General features: G+C 27.5%; 1 protein-coding gene across 2 annotated transcripts in view; it reads right to left on the bottom strand.

The window, feature by feature from the left end:
• The window catches only part of LOC107436966 (tubulin gamma-1 chain), a 26,828-nt gene extending 10,226 nt beyond the window's left edge, over nucleotides 1-16,602 (bottom strand). The window contains exons 1-6 of one of the 2 annotated variants that reach the window (XM_043041307.2): nucleotides 16,462-16,602; nucleotides 13,587-13,637; nucleotides 12,523-12,584; nucleotides 8,431-8,598; nucleotides 5,230-5,378; nucleotides 3,060-3,273 (exon numbers count right to left, since the gene is read on the bottom strand). In XM_043041307.2, coding sequence (XP_042897241.1) covers nucleotides 3,060-3,273; nucleotides 5,230-5,378; nucleotides 8,431-8,598; nucleotides 12,523-12,584; nucleotides 13,587-13,637; nucleotides 16,462-16,510 — 693 coding nt within the window. In that variant the 5' untranslated portion in view covers nucleotides 16,511-16,602. Of the gene's footprint in view, nucleotides 1-3,059; nucleotides 3,274-5,229; nucleotides 5,379-8,430; nucleotides 8,599-12,522; nucleotides 12,585-13,586; nucleotides 13,638-15,949; nucleotides 16,310-16,461 lie in introns of those variants that run through there. The other variant, XM_071186487.1, reaches the window with a different exon arrangement.
• Nucleotides 16,603-16,639: the final 37 nt, after the last annotated feature.

The following is a 16,639-nucleotide window of genomic DNA, read 5'->3' as shown; positions in this document are numbered from 1 at the left end:
CAAAAAAAATCGAGTTAAAGGGAGTAAAATTCGAGTAATCGAGAATAATTAACATGAAATTGAAGATAAAAGGGTCGGGACCTCATAAAAAAATCGAGTTATAGTAATATTCGAGTTATCGTACTTCGAGTTATAGCGAATTGACTGTAATTAGGTATGAAATATATTGCGTAATTTAATCATTGGTTTTGTTTATATTATTTAATTTAGGAATTGTAATTATTTTTAAAAAATAAATATGAGAATTTTGTATTTTTTAAACTTGATTTTCTTGTCAAAACTTGCGAATTTTTTTGTTCTTTTAAATGTTATATTTCTACCATTTTTTTTTTCTTTTTAAAGTTAGGAGTACCTTTCTTTTTTCTCTTACTTTATGCAGTACACTTTTTCCTTGTACTTCGGGTTCGATAAAACATCGATTAACGACACTTTTTGGTCGATCCAGAAAACCGGGAAATTCAGATATCCGGGATAGCGATGGTCCCGAGCATCCCGGATAATTGGTTCTCTACTGTAGTAGCAAAATACAAGGATTCTCTTGTGAAAAACAATACAGTATGATAGGGGGTGAGAGGGGGGAAGTAGAGAGGTAGGAGTTTTTCATATATTTCTCCCACATCAAGTACTTTCATGCCATCAAATCAATGGTAATTGTATCAACACTGGAAGCAGATGAATATCGTACTTGACACGCTATAAAGACTTGGTTGTTTATTTTGCTATTTACTTTGTTTCATGGCATATAACATAATTTCTGAATTGGAAATTTCCTTAATTCCTTTTTAGATAAATAGTATTTATTCTTCCTGTTAACTTAATTTCAGGACATTTATTGAAATGTTAAATAACTAAAATATATTTAAGGACACTTTCTGTTTTTAAAGAAAATTATGGACAACTTTTGAGTCTAACTGGAGGAATGAAGGATTCGATTAGCTGCAAAGCAAAAATTTTTATGCCAACATGTTCCAAGATAAAAACGAAACTATTCATTCTACACCCATATCCTAAGTTATAGTTTGTCTATGTCAAAAACTCCCCTCGCCACAAAGTCTGGGACTATATGTTGCTATAGAAACAAGAATAGCACATTTCAGGGAGGGTAGCTTTTCTTCACTCTAGGGCTAACACAATAGACTGAAGAAAAAGATTCCCCTTTTCTCGCCGAACAGAGCCAAAACCTGCTCCTAAACAGTGACCCCACACCCCTACTTGAAATAGTTATACCATAGTCACTGCCACAGGTCCAGGTGAATGGCATGGGGAGTTCTTACTTTAGACAAACTATACTCATGCTCATAATCATAGTACTCATCACCATACGAGAGTTCTCCCGAAGATTGCACAAGTTCATGGTTATCTAATAATTTTCATATGAATGAAGCTATCTGCAAAAGACTATACATGATTTAGTTGCCATTGATTCCGCTAGGCTTTGGAAACTACGGAACTTGAGAACTTCCAAATTTTTGGTTTTCTTTTTACTTAAAGTTGGTCTCTATTAAAAATATGAATTCTCTGCCTCTTTATCCATCTATCAATATTTACATTCACAATTATTATTTCTAATTATACACAAAACAAGGCATTTCCAAACAAGAAAAATAGATCTATTTGTGATATCAAAGCTTTTATTTAGGACTAATGAAACACCTGGATCATGGACCAGGTAACAAAAATGTATTCAAAAACAATATCGAAAGATAAATGTTATCCAATGAAGTAATTCCATTATAATTTTCAGCCTCTAAAATCTATTTTTAAAGAGTAGAAAGTAAACAAAATATATTTATTTAAATATAAAAAAAAAAGATTATTTTTACAGCACATAATTATTTGTTTAATTTCATTAATAAAAAATTTTTGGTATACTAATTGATTTTGAGTAATGGCAAATGACATAATTGTTTAAAATGATTCATAGCAAATTAAAATTAGGAAAAAAACACATAAAATATTAGCTGTGAAATGTAAAATTGATATTTCCTGTATGAGATTCATGAATAATAAGAATTATATCATTTTTATGAATTATTATTTATAGACATTTGTTGAATATAAAATATTTTTATTGCCATTATACAAAAATTTAATTTACATTAAGAAACATAGACACAATCAAAATGTCGTATTCGTGTAAAGAATTTATTCTAAATCACAATTCATTTTTAAAAAATGCAATGTTTGATAGAATTTTTTTTTTAATTAAATTGCACGGCAAATTTCTTGCATAATTGTTGTGAATATAGGTATAAAATATTCCATTTGCAATGGTTTTTTTGTTCAGATCTAAATTCAAAAAATTTTGTTCCAGTTTAATACAAGATAAAAAAAATAAAAAATTCTGACAAATTTTGGTTATTTAATCTGCACATAACTAGTTAAATATAACCTTTGTGAATAAAATTAAAAAATGCACACTTGTAGCAAAGATGAGTTTAAAATAATTTTTGTGTGATGTATTTGTAAGCTTTTAATTTTGTATGAAATTTGTGTAACTTGAATTTTAAAGACTTTAGTTAAGACTTGTTGAATTTTAAAGACTTGTTGAAATAAAAGTGGCCCATTTTAACTAAAACTGCGATTCTTTCATAGAATTTGTAGTACTAAACATATAAATTGAAAAAAATCTAATAGCATTAAAATAATGGAATATGGTCCACCCTGCCCCCTATATTTAAAATTTGGTTGTACTTTTGCTTGTACAAATCAGCTCGTACATTTTTTTCGCATCAGAGAATTGTGTGTCTAATTGACTTGATATAATGTACAAGCGAAATCACTGAGTTAAGTTCAATAGAAAGAATGTTTCTTTAGGAAATAAAATTGAAATTCGGTAGGGAAAAATAAGCATTCTTTATATGTGGGATAAGGAGAGCTTATTTATTTAGAAAATCTTTTTTTAGTATTCTTTATGTATTTTCTGTTTCAATAAAAATTTATAAATTAATACTTTTTGCATAAACTTGCCAAAATAAACAACTACTTCAGAATAAGTTTCACTCTTTATATTAAAACTAAGCTGATTAAATAATAAAAATACTAGAAATAAAACTTACCAAAGAATTTATCTGACCGAAACTTGGATTAGTAATATGAAGTCTATCCACAGCAATTCGATTTAAGGCTGTATTATCTAACACCACAACACAATCTGCATTCTGTGTCAATCTCTTTAATGTCAGTAAAGAGTTATAAGGTTGAACAACGACGTCACTTATTTCATCTTGATTTGGAAAGACTGAGTAAGTTTCAATTAACTTTTTTGGAAATCTAAGAAAACAGATATAATAATCATTTAACTAGGTAAGTAAACAGAAATCTTATTATTATTTAACTGATTGAATAACAATTTGTATTAACTGGAAGAATATATTTTAATAAATTTGTAGAAATCACATGTAAAACTAGATAAGAAATAAACGGAAGTTGTTTACAAAACATTTTCGTAAAATGAAAACCTCATTTAAAGTCTTAGCAAAATAAGCCATACCGTATATTCCGGCGTATAATGCGCACTTTTAATACAAAAAATAACATTGGAATGTACGGGTGCGCGGTATACGCCGAATATAAAAAATTATAGATTAAAAAAAATTTAAATACAGAAAAATACTTTTATTTTAAAGAAATAACATACCTTTACCTATATACTTTATTGATTTCCGTTATTACATAAATAGTTCATTATATTCGTCTTCCGTTATTTCTTCAGGCACGTCATCACAATCTGTTTCGCCTTCATCATCTGTGTTATCCTCATCCATAAATAAACAGTCATCTTCTGATCAGTCCAGATTATTTGAAATGCTGCATTTTTTTAATGATTTTCTAACCATCTCAGGCTTAATTTCATCCCATGCCTTTAATATCCATTTGCACACTGTTTCCAAACTCGCATGGCACATATATCCTCCTTTCGTAAAGATTTTCTCGCCCTCCAACATCCAAGTGTTCCACTGTTTTTTTAAATTGGCTTTAAATGGTTTGTTTAAGCAGACGTCCAATGGCTGAAGAAATGGTGTTAATCTGCCCGGAATAACTGCCATATCGGTGTTACATTCTTTCAACAATTTTTTTGTATTATCTGTAAGGTGGGACGAAAACATGTCCCACACTAAAAGGCTTTCTGGTTTTCTATTGATACTAGACCAGATATTGCACATGTACAATCCAAATTTTCGTGCGCGTTATACGAAGAGTGTATTAAAAAAAGTTTTTAGAAATTACGGGTGAGCGTTATGCGCCGGAATATATGGTATATTAGATGGGTACTTATCGGTAATAGAGATTATGTGTTGGCAATTGCCTTTCCAAATTGTTGCCAACAACATGAACATTGGTCCCTATAACTGATAAGGTACAAATTTCAATATCATGAGTTACTGTAAAAAATATATTTTGATGTTTAAAACATTTTTCTAATTTTAATTATTTTTATATTGATGAATATTTTTGTTATCTCAATAAAATTTATCAACACCCACAACAATACCTTCCTCTGAAGATTTCACCATAACGACTTCCGATTTATATCTTTGATCTCCAATTCTTTTCATTAATAGCAAATAAATCAGACTCCACCGAGACAGCCCATCTCAACTGCGGCTTTCCCCACTTTCTTGTTCCAATGGGTCTAAAAAGCAATATCTTTTAGCAATTGCTTTTTTAGACACATCCAACTATTATATTTATATATAATATCCGTGATATTTTATAGTATCAATAGTACAATTATTAATAAAAGTCATATTTTCATATTCAACATGCATTATTGTTAACGATTAATTTCATACACTTATGCGTATGACCTATGCAAGACAGAATCTGTTGTTGTTCTTACGAGTTGACCATCTTCACTTGAGGATCCCTTTAACCGATAAGTACCATAACACGGTTCAAAAAAATTTACTATCTTTCAAGCGCACATGTTCTTCCACATAGCTACCGCGCTTACAACTTACAACTAATAATAGAAAATTAACATAGTAGTATCATAATTTTTAAAAAATAAACTACCTAATTTTATGAAAGAATTTATTTTTTGCTCAGCTTATAAATATATTTAAAAAATAAAACAGGCATATATTAATTTAATTAACCTCATTTTACAAAAATAAATGAGAAAAAAAATATATGTTTTTAATTAAAACATACAGACTTATAATTTAATAATAAGTGCTGAATTTTACATATATGTTTAGAAAACCACATAAATTTTTACAACACCTGTCATTTATTCTTTCTAACATGTAGGAGCCCATTCCAGATCCAGTTCCACCAGCTATTGAATGGCATAAAATGAATCCCTCCAAACTATCGCTCCCATCTGCCTCACGATCAATTATATCAAAAATCTCCTCGTATAGTTTTTCACCCTAAATTTTAAAATAAGATATTAAAATGAATTATAACTACAACTCAAAAGGAGAACCTACAAATTAATATCAGAGAAGAAATAATTATTTATCAATAAAATAAAACATTAAAACTTCATCAGAAAGAAATAGACAGTTTTCTTCTTTTGTAAGATAAGAATCATTTCCCAAAATGCATGGAAAAAGAAACTTAAACTAGTAATTGAGTGATAATCTTTAAATAAATTTTAAATTTAAAGAATTATATCCTTTCTCAATCAGAACCTTATTATAAATTTAAATCCAGTGGATAATTTTTCATTTAACAATATGGTACATTTTTTTATAATTAGTTAATTCAAATAAAAAATACTATGAATAGGTGAATTGTATTTATACTTTATATTCTTAAAAACGAGAACAGTTGTATCTAATTTACATAATCATAAGTATAGCAATTACAATTACAAAAATAGCAATTACAAAATGAACTTTTAATTCCTCATAATCCATGAGTCCAAGTAAATGCTTATACAACTTACTGCAAGAAAGATGCATTTTTTAGGTTTTGAAAAGACTATGGGTTGAATACTTTATCAAATTACTTTTAAAGCTGGGATGCAGAAAATTCTGAGCTTTATATTTCCCCAGAACACAGTATTTTTAGTTTGAAATTTTCTCCAGAATTATAGTGCTTTTCATTTCAAGTTACAATAACTTTTAATAAATATCTTTAGAAAATAAAATTTGAATAAAGATAAAAAAGTTTTGATAATTTTTTTTAAACAAAAAAATGCATTTCATTTTACTTAATTCTTAAATAAACTAATATGTGGTAAAAATAAAAAAATAATTAAAATAAATTATTTTTAATTTAGATTCAAGTTATTCTTATTTACTTAAAGTAGATTTATATCTAAATTATGTAAATTTATATCATTTTTTAGCTTTCTGAACATCCTGTTTTAAGATAAAATTACATAAATACTTTTAAAAAATGTGGCTTGATTTTCATTTTATATTACTTGTTTAGTCTATATATGTATTTCATAGCTATTTTAGATACTAACTTTGTTTACAATTTAATGGGATGGTGAAATAATTTTTCTAAAAAAAAATAGATATTATTTAACAGTAAAAAACAAGTACATATTTTTATTGTGAGGTTATATTTGTAAATCCAAACCAGGACACTTTAAAGCTATTAAATATGAAAGAGAAGAAAAAAAACTACTATGCTATAAAGAAATATATTGTCATCATATTATAAATAAATATTCGACATTAAGAAATGCACAGTAAAATTATTGGTTTTTCATAATTTTCAGTTCAGAATATTAAAAAAGTTTTAAATTTTATCAAATTTTTTCAATTTTATTTGCTTTCTCATTATTTTATAAATGAAAATTCATTGATTTGAGAAAAAATAACATTAAAATTGATTATGCAAAAATAAAATAAGTTAAAAAATCATTTATTAATACCTTTAGCATAATCCAATACATAACAGTTTTTGATTTTAAAATCAATATGCTATGTTATTTGTTTTTGCGATTTGTCAATTTAATTTATAAAATTTGGTTATGGTACTTTAACAGTTCTTCATATAATTATAAAATTAAATTCTACTACATTTCATTATGTAAAACATTGAAACAAATAAACAAATGCAGTGATTTCTTAAGAAATTTATTAAATGTATTTTTTTCTTTCCAAGTTATTTTTTAATTTTCTCTTAATTTTAAATGATGTGTCAAATAGCAAGTATAATGATACTATTATTTTAACTAGATTGCATTTATAAACTATTGGTTAAATATTTGATATTTTTTAATTAAAACAAAGTTTCTTCTATTTCTTCACAGCTGCTAACATGGATAGGAAAAAATCTAGTAGATTATACAAAAGATAAATTTCATAATTGTTGCATGTACTAAATATTTTACACATAAGGATTTTAGGGATTTTTATAGCCATCAAAATAGAAAAACTAATATTTTCCAGCTATGATTGCTATTTAATAAGCTCGAAATGTTACGTATTATGTTTACTCATAATTAATAGATATTTAACACATCATTACTTAAAGATTTTTTTAAAATTAAGTTCAAAAGGGAACTTTGAATAAAAATTAACCGAACATTTCAGAACAAAGAGTTTTAAACTGATTTCAACAAATGACGCTTGCTTCATTATATATTATGGATATTTATTTAAATATTCAAGCAAGCAATAATCTGTGCAACAAATTCTATTTTAACAGGAAATTTTTTTAAGGAAACTTACTCAATTTTAGGGAATTTTCTAAAATAAATTAACTAAATTAATTAACTAAGTACTAAAATTTTCTAAATGATTTTCCAGAAGAATTTTTATTAAACGAGTAGACCAGGAGAAACTGGCAAAATCCAGTAGAGTTGACAACTGTGATTTCTTGTACTGGGGTTAGAAGAAACCTATTTCTTACGACAGTTTTTTGCCACCCCTGATTTGAATGACCCTAATGGGATACCTGCAAGTGATATAGTAGGGGTATATCGATTCTGATAAAATGTGGCATTTGTTTAGGTTTGTAACAGTTCTTTCCATTCTACTTCAATTGAGTCAAGAGTATCAATTCTCTTTAATGACACATTCTATACAAAGATTTCAGTTCCTTCATTATATATTTTTTACTTAACACAATGAGAGGCATAAAGCCATGTAGAACATAAACTAATCAAGTATCGAAATTGCCAGGTACTCAAAACAAAAATATATCACAGTTACAATAAAATACGTAAGCAAATAATAAATCATCTAAGTTAAAAGAAGAAGACAAAAAAGAATTATATTTTAAATTCGATGTGCGATAAGCCACTGTATTTCATTAACTTCACGATAATTAACATTCTAACTTATGTGGAGACACGACATTTTGTTTATAAACGATCAGCTGGAGCTGACGTCATCGGTCACATGTGTGGGTGTCGTGATCTTCTGTTTCTTGAATTGCAAGTATCCAATTAAACTCAACTACCTGTTATACTAATTAATTTCCAAATAAAATAAATGAATACCAAATTTGTCATACTTGGGTGTATCCAACAGCCCAATTGTTTCCAGCTCCTCCTCCAGCTTCTGATAAATAAATATTTTCAGGATTATACAGCTTAGCATAAGGTGAATTCATTATTGTGTGTATCACTCGAGGTTCCAAATCCAGGAGCACTGCTCTCGGAATGTAATGTTCATCGTCTGCCTAAAGGAAAATAAAAGTTGTCAATTATTCTTCAAAGGGGATCATAAAGACATATTTCTACAGCACCTAATACAAGTAGTTCCCATTACTACAATTAACTAAACAATGCTACCTTCAATAATAGTTATAATACACACAAACAAGGGAACGCTGTTCGTGGAAAATTTGTCACCATAGAGGAAAAAATTTTAGTATTACTCATTATAAATGAAAAAATGGTCAAAATTCTCTTTTTTACCTCGCAATCAATATTTGTATACATAGCGGAAATTTTTTTTATATTACTCATTTAAAAAAAAAAGAAGAAAAAAAAAAAGAGTCAAAATTCTCCAATCTTAACCCACAGATCAATCCAGCAGGGATTGATATGAGAATTCAGCTGCTTCACATAGCTGCACTTTTCCCGCCATTACGTCTTTGACTTTCTAGCATTTTGATATTTATAATAAATATAAAGTTTTAAAAAATTAAAACATTTTTTAAAAAGCAATGACTTTCACACAAATTTGGCCAAAATAGGTTGCAACGAAAGAGTTGAAGCTATTTTCAAGAGTTAATTAATATTGCGATAATTAAGCATTAATTATAATTGCTTGCAGAAAAATTTTTCAGTTTATCGAAATGGAGTGATTTGGTTACAGCCTCCTTAAATGATTTTTTTTCTTCCCCCAATGAGCTGCACAATCAGTTTTTCCCGATGAGCAGACCTAGTGCGTTCTCCAGAGATGGTATCCACTCTTTCAGGACCACCACAATGGGTGAGATACCGTTGGTCATGTTAATTTGGACGTCTAGTTTCTGCCACACTAGATGGCAGCACCGAGACTCTATTTGGATGCTTAAGTGCACTAGGAATTTAATTTTGCCGGAAATGCCAAGAGCCAATAAGGCACTCCAGGGATCTTTTACATGCGGCATAATCATACGACATGGCCGCTGAGGATTTTCTGCATCCCAAAAATCACGTGTCTGGGCCGGGGATCGAACCCGCAGACTTGTGCTCAGAAGGCCGACGACAAACCAACTGCGCCACCCAGCCACTTGCCTCCTTAAATGAATATGTACCAAAATTACTTAATATTTATCGATATGATGGACAATAAGTACACAGAAGAAGGCACGGAGGCTTAGTGGATAAAGTCAATGTGAAGGATAGGATTTGATCCTCAGTGGCAGTTTGAAGCCCATCCAGCTTTACATTAATTGGTACCAGCATCATAAAGGCAGCATTGTGTACAAAGCTTATCACAAATCACATTGCCACACTGTTGGTCACAAAATCCCATAGTCTTAGTGACACTTTACTCTTATTTGTAAAAAAAGCTTTCAATATAAACATCTTAGAAAAATCAAATAAACACATTAATTATAGAAATTAAAAATATATATTTTATTAAAATATTTAATTCATTAGGTAGAAGATGAAAGTAAATATCTTTAAAAAAAATGCTTTCTTTAAATCTAAAAATGATTATGTTTAACTCATAAAAGGAACTCAAATTTTTTTCAAATTTAGAGTTTAATCCGTTTGTTTCTGAGCAGCAGGTGGTTAAATTATTTTGCTATAACTACTTACTTTTATAAGACACTACAGATAATCTTAATAAAAAATACATAAAATTGATCATTCTAATTTTATAGCTCACAAACTTTTTTTAGTTTTTTTTTATATCTAATGACCACATTTTTGTTTTTCATTTTATCATTCTCACTGTCAACATTCCAGAGTTCTATATGGCAAAAGAGAAAAAAAATGATTGCATCACAACGTGATTTTTAAATAATAGAGTTTTCGCAATACTTCCTCTACGTTTATGATTTTGAAAGGGATAAAAAAAATTTAGCAATACTCTATTAGATCCTTTTTTTAATGTTTCTTATGCCATTTTTAGAAGATATAACTTTTACATGTCAATGATAGATTTATAATTCACATTTCTTTATTTATCGTCTTATAACAGATAACTATAATAATAAATAGGGTCTTAATTAAATAGTGTAGTAAAATGATGTAAGCGCCTAAAATTAATGATTTGAACTCTTTTAAGGCTGGTTTTTAATTGATTTAAAGCAAGTTTTAATTTTTTACTTGTATGATGCTGGTATATATTATTTTCATCGGTACATAAATTTTTATAAACAAGAAAAAATCGAGACATCACGAACCATTAATTGAATTGTTAAAACTATTTTTATTTTATTTTTAATGTTTTAATCTGTTTTGTACAATTGGCTGGTGGCTGGGTCGCATGCAAGCGATTTTCCACCTTTTTTGAGTTTTCGCAAACGATTATTCCCCAACAGGCAGTAAATGGCTGAAGAGGAGTGATGTAATGGATGAGTAGGAGTGACGTAATGGTATGAGAGCCTATCAGAGTTTGCCAGAGGGCGCTGTTTTTCTCCCTCCTTTTTTCCGAATTTTCGACGCAGAGCGCGTTAGCCAAACTCTTAATTTTTTTTCTTAAAGGTAGCAGGTTTTTTTTTTAGGTAGACGTTTTAGGGCTACTAGGCCCTGGATCCAGGGACCGGGTGACCGATAAGTATTTTTAATTTAGAATTAGCATATTAAATTAGTAATTAATTTTATTTTGTCGATTAGAAACCCGTCTTAATTTAACAATGTCGAAAATTGTTATAATATTAAATTAACTTAAAATAGATACTTAAAAATCTAATTACGCCGATAATCTTAAACCACGTGCGAATAATTTTTTTTAAACCTAGCCTAATTTTTATAAGTTGTTAAATGTGAATTATTTTCCATAATATATATTAAATTGTTGTAACAGTTGAAATTTTGTTTTGGAGATGTTGCACCAAAATTTTGAATTCCTAAGACATTCTAATTATTGTTTAACGAAGAATGTTTTATATGTATTGTAACCAAGAATTATGTTTTAATACAATTTTGTTTTTAAAAGTTATATTAGTCTTTAATTCTGACTATGCCTCGTGCTAGTTCTTTGAATAGGGATAAAGTTCATGCACGTGCAGTCTAGTGCCATGATTCTCTAAGGTTATCTATAATTCTTTTTTTAAATAACTAAATATTTCGTTAAATAATGCCAATTATCATTGCTTAAAATTAATTCCAGTCCAAATTGCTGTTTAGCTTAGCAGATTAATTTTGCTAACAGATTTCGAGTCACGTGGATGGCCTGCACGAGCACGTTGGAGAAATAGTAAATACTGAATTTAAATGTTAGTTTTAAGGTATGAATATACTAATTAATTTAACATTAGAATCACATTGTAATTATTTGAAAATTTTTAGATACGTTATTTGATTTTTGATTTAAATTTTTCACAATGCAAGTGTAAACTATTAAATAATTATCCCAAATTCTATACGATCTATTATATTACTTTATTAAAGGACATTATATGTTAAAAATGATCCATGAAATTAAAAATAAATTATAACAATGTTTACGAACCAATATATAATTTAAATACAACCCTGGTTAGTTTAATTTTCTTTAACTATAACGGTATAATTTTTTATAAATTATAGCTGAATTACTTTTGTCAATACTGAATACCAATTTTTAAGTTATACCTGGTTTACAGTATAATTATTATAATAATAAATAATATTTTTAAATTTAACAATGCACATTTTTATAACCTTCTACACTTTTTTATAAATTTTTAATTTGCTAAAAAGTTAATTTGCCATATTGGCGATTAATGACAAAAATAATTATGGACTCTTAATTTTTTTACGTAAAGGAGCCAGCTTTCTAATATCTACAAGGCCTTTCACAGATCCAGGTTGTTTATAATCCAATGAAAACCTCCGATAATTGTATTAAAATGTATTCTTTGTTTTTTTGTAAGCACCACGACAGAGATCCCACGATTTACAGACCCCTGATACCAAAAACGTATAAGAAATAAAATTTCAGAGAAATTTACACATACCTGATAAAAGAATACATCTTTCCGGTCTGTTCCTTCAGTAGCAAAGTCTTCCAAAACTCCATCTACAATTGCAAAATGTATTTAAATACGAAATAATATACATTACTAAAGGAATTCATTTTTTAATTCAATAAGATTCCAAGGTGACTAATGCTAAATTTTGATAGGTCTTATTTTTAAACTATTTTTTTCAAAGATAAAAATTTAATAATTTCTTTTTAAAAAAAATTATATTGGATGCCTCTTAATAGCCTTGTAACGAATAGTTCGCAGCACACCAGATGGCGCTATCCTCTCTAGTCGCAAGGGGAAAAACAATTGAAATAAAGTTTCTTTTTTTACTTCCAAATGTCCATTCTCTTGCAAACTTCCAAATGTTATATAAAATTTATTGCCACAAAGTGTAAATATGATATGTGTAATAGGTTTTATATGTTATATATAAATATGTTATGCTTTAATAATAAGTGTGATGTTTCTTTTCATCCTCTTGTGTCCTTACAGCCTAATATTAGTATGCGTATAAGAAAAAGGTATAAAAATTATAAATGTTTCATTTAGAATAAAAATATAAAATGTGACAGACGTAGCCTAGAATAAAACATGTATTAATATTTTTAATTTATTTTCAAATAAAGGATTCAAATTAGCAGGAAATATTGAAAATACACATGAAATGACATTTAGGAAATAGAAAAAGAGCAAATGATGTTACCTACAAACTATATTAAAATTTAAAAAAACTTTTTTATTAGTAGGTATTACAAAATACTTTTTTTAAAAAAACAATAACTTTCAATTTAATATTTAAAGTAATTAATAAAAAAACTTAGAAATTTGTTAAAAAAGGGATACTAGAAAATTTTTATTTTTCAGTACATGAAATAGAGTTTTTGTATAATGAAATTTGCTATATACTCAATATTATGATATGTACCTTATATTATATAATACTAAAACTATAATATAACAGAGTATTATATTACAATAGCATTATATTATAATCAAAAGTATTATAAAACTTATAATTGATTATAAAACTTAATGAACGAAAAGAAACATACCAGGATTAATACCGTGCTCAGCACAAAGTTTCTTCCAAAATTCAAAACCAACTAGAAAAAACAAGACATTTTTCAAAGTGAACATAATAAATATGTGGTACATTTGTAGTAAACAAGTTAGTTGTTAAATATTAAGAGTATAGGAATCAACTTATAAAAGGGAAGAAGAAAAAAAATTTGCTAATATGTTTTAATTATAAATCAATATCAACAACTGTTTCTATATTTACATAAAATTTATCTTACAAAAATTCAAAATCAATAGCTTCAAACATTTTTACTCTTTCCAGAAAAAATATGTTTTAAATGTTCTATTTTGGGTTCATAAGTCTTTTGAAATACTATAAAAAACATTCCAAGAAAATGAAATAATTTAAAGAGTAAATAGAAAACAACCAGTCATCCAAGACAGTTTATGCAGTCAGTGAAAATTTTGCTTACTTGCAAGTTGATCATCTGCATTAATTCAGTACCATTTAGGCAATATTCCTTCTTATCAATAATGTAGTTCAAGAATTTTTAAATCAAATTACTTCAAAGCAAGGTTTCAATAATCTCAAAACAAAACAAAATTATGTTTATACTGCGCAATATTTTTATGCAGAAGTTATTTAGTATATGATACCCCATAATTTTTCGATTAAAATTCTATGATATCTCTAATGTTGATTAGAATGAATCATTTTTAAAACCTGTTGAGAGAGATTTAAGAAACTACAAAACTACACACTTCAAGATTTTCAACTGTATTTTCTTAAAATAATAAGATTAAGACCTTTCGGAATCCATAAAAATTTGATACTGTAAAACTGTTCACAGAATTTTTCTTTTATAAAATGACTGGATTTCCAAAAAGTTTCAAATAATGAATCTTGCAGATAAGGTTATATAACTGAGTCATAAATATACTTAGCGGATATTCCTTAAGTTTCAGCTATCAAATTGTGCTATTTCTCTAGCATTATTAATTAAAATTAAAAGATGTTGTTGGACCAAAAATAAAATCTTTCAGTTATTCAAATAGAATATTTCAAAATCAACATTTATAGTAGTAGAAAATGGGAAGTTTTGAAGACACTCAAAAAATTTTCTATACATAAAAATCTAGTGATGGGGTCACAGTTTTCCCTTGTTGTCAATATATTTGACTTTTAAATTAAGAGTTTAAGAGGATTATTTTTATTATTCTTTGTTACATTTTAAGATAAAGTTATTTAAATCTGTGTCTGATCTTATTAACCGTTTTACAATTATTATTATTTTTTTGTTGCAAATTACATTAATATAGGTACTAATATGAATAGTTAAAGAGATTTGTTAAATTATTTAGAACTCAACTTTCAGAGTCGTGCACAAAGTAATGAACACAGAAATTATATTTAAAATACATCCTTTTATTTGGTAAGCAAAAATTATTAAATTACAGTTGTGAACTCACCAAATTTGTTATAATGATATACTTTCAATTTTACATGTTATTTCAAAAAAGGATTACTTAAAAAAATGATTTATGTTCACTTAAAGATTTTAATAGTATCATAAGGGAAATATTTGGAAGTGGTAAGTGGAGGCACAAGTGTTCTTTTTGGTACACATACTTTTAGTTGAATAATTTCAACTGTTTTATATCAAGAAACTGCAATTATAACAAAGCAATCATCAGGGTTGGTAAGCGTCAGAGAACAGGGGCTTAATATCAATAGGGGTCTGTCTTGGTTTTTCTAAGAGGTACCTATTTTGTGAAAATTTAGGCATTATTTGTGAAAATTAAAAATTACATTAAAAAATCAACACAAAAATATGGATTTATCGCTTCTTAAGGGATACAAAAATAAAATTTTAAGAAAAAGTATTTTGTGTAGTTTCCTTTAGTTGAATTTGTGAAGGTACCGCTAAGCGGTAGTAAATTTGGTCCAGACAGACCCCTGATCAAGATATAAAAATCAATCCTGAAAAATAAGCCATCACGGTAATTCGGGGTTAAAAATTATGGGGATATTTCTGTATCATGATCTGACATATACTTAAATATTCATTAAAATTTTCATTTTAAACATAAATCATTCCCTCATTTAAAAAATAAATAAAAAATTACTTTTGTTTTAAATACTAAATGTCACTAAGTTTTTCTTATCTAGTACTTACACAATACTTTTGTTTTGTTTTTTCTTACTGTTACTACCTGAAAATAACCTATTAGTAAAGAATAACCTATGAAGTAATAGTAGTACAACGTGAATGCTTATAAATTTTGCTAAAATATAAAGCTTCCTGACACAACGAGGAGATAATACATTGTAACAGTATTCCATATCAAAAATAAACAAAAATCGGTGGTTTTATACATTCATTTTATATCTTACCTGCCAACTTTCACTCTTTCTGAGAATGGATTTTCAGAGTGGTTGTAAAACGATAAACGAAAAACAATCTGACTCAAAAATATACTTATATTTTGATCCCGATGAAATTCGCTTGCGCAAAGATTATTGTGCTTTCATATATTTATTATAATTATTTATATGTAGCGCAAGACAAACTCATTTATAATTATCATAATTCAAAAAGTTAATTGGAATAACCTGAATATTGCTACCACTTTAAATATGAAAATAAAATCTTCCGGAAAATCCGGAAGAGTTGGCAGGCATGTATATATGGTTATACTTTTTGTTTGTAAGTGAGGAAGATTTCGAAGGAATATGGAAATACCCCGTTTATTTATGCACTTGGTTTAGCATCAAAAAAAGGCATTTTTTCCATTAACAAATTTTACGTTAATTGGAAACTATTATTGAAAACAAATAAAGCAACAAATCTGCAAGGAGAAAAACAAAACGGTAAATAAAATATAAAAATTTTTAGTTAAACTTACTTTGATTACCACATTGCCCAAGTTGAAGAGTTATCATTTCACGAGGCATTTTGAAGTTATTTAAAATATCTTACAACAACAATATTTCAGAATATTTTGTTTTTACAAATTAGAAAAGAGGCGCGAAAGGTTACATAGATGAAACAGAACAGAATACTCAACGTTTTACTACTGGACG

The sequence above is a fragment of the Parasteatoda tepidariorum genome, chromosome 10, assembly GCF_043381705.1.
Source record: "Parasteatoda tepidariorum isolate YZ-2023 chromosome 10, CAS_Ptep_4.0, whole genome shotgun sequence".
NCBI classification, from domain to species: domain Eukaryota; kingdom Metazoa; phylum Arthropoda; class Arachnida; order Araneae; family Theridiidae; genus Parasteatoda; species Parasteatoda tepidariorum.
Note: the sequence above shows the minus strand (reverse complement) of the source record. Positions and strands in the feature narration are given on the sequence as shown.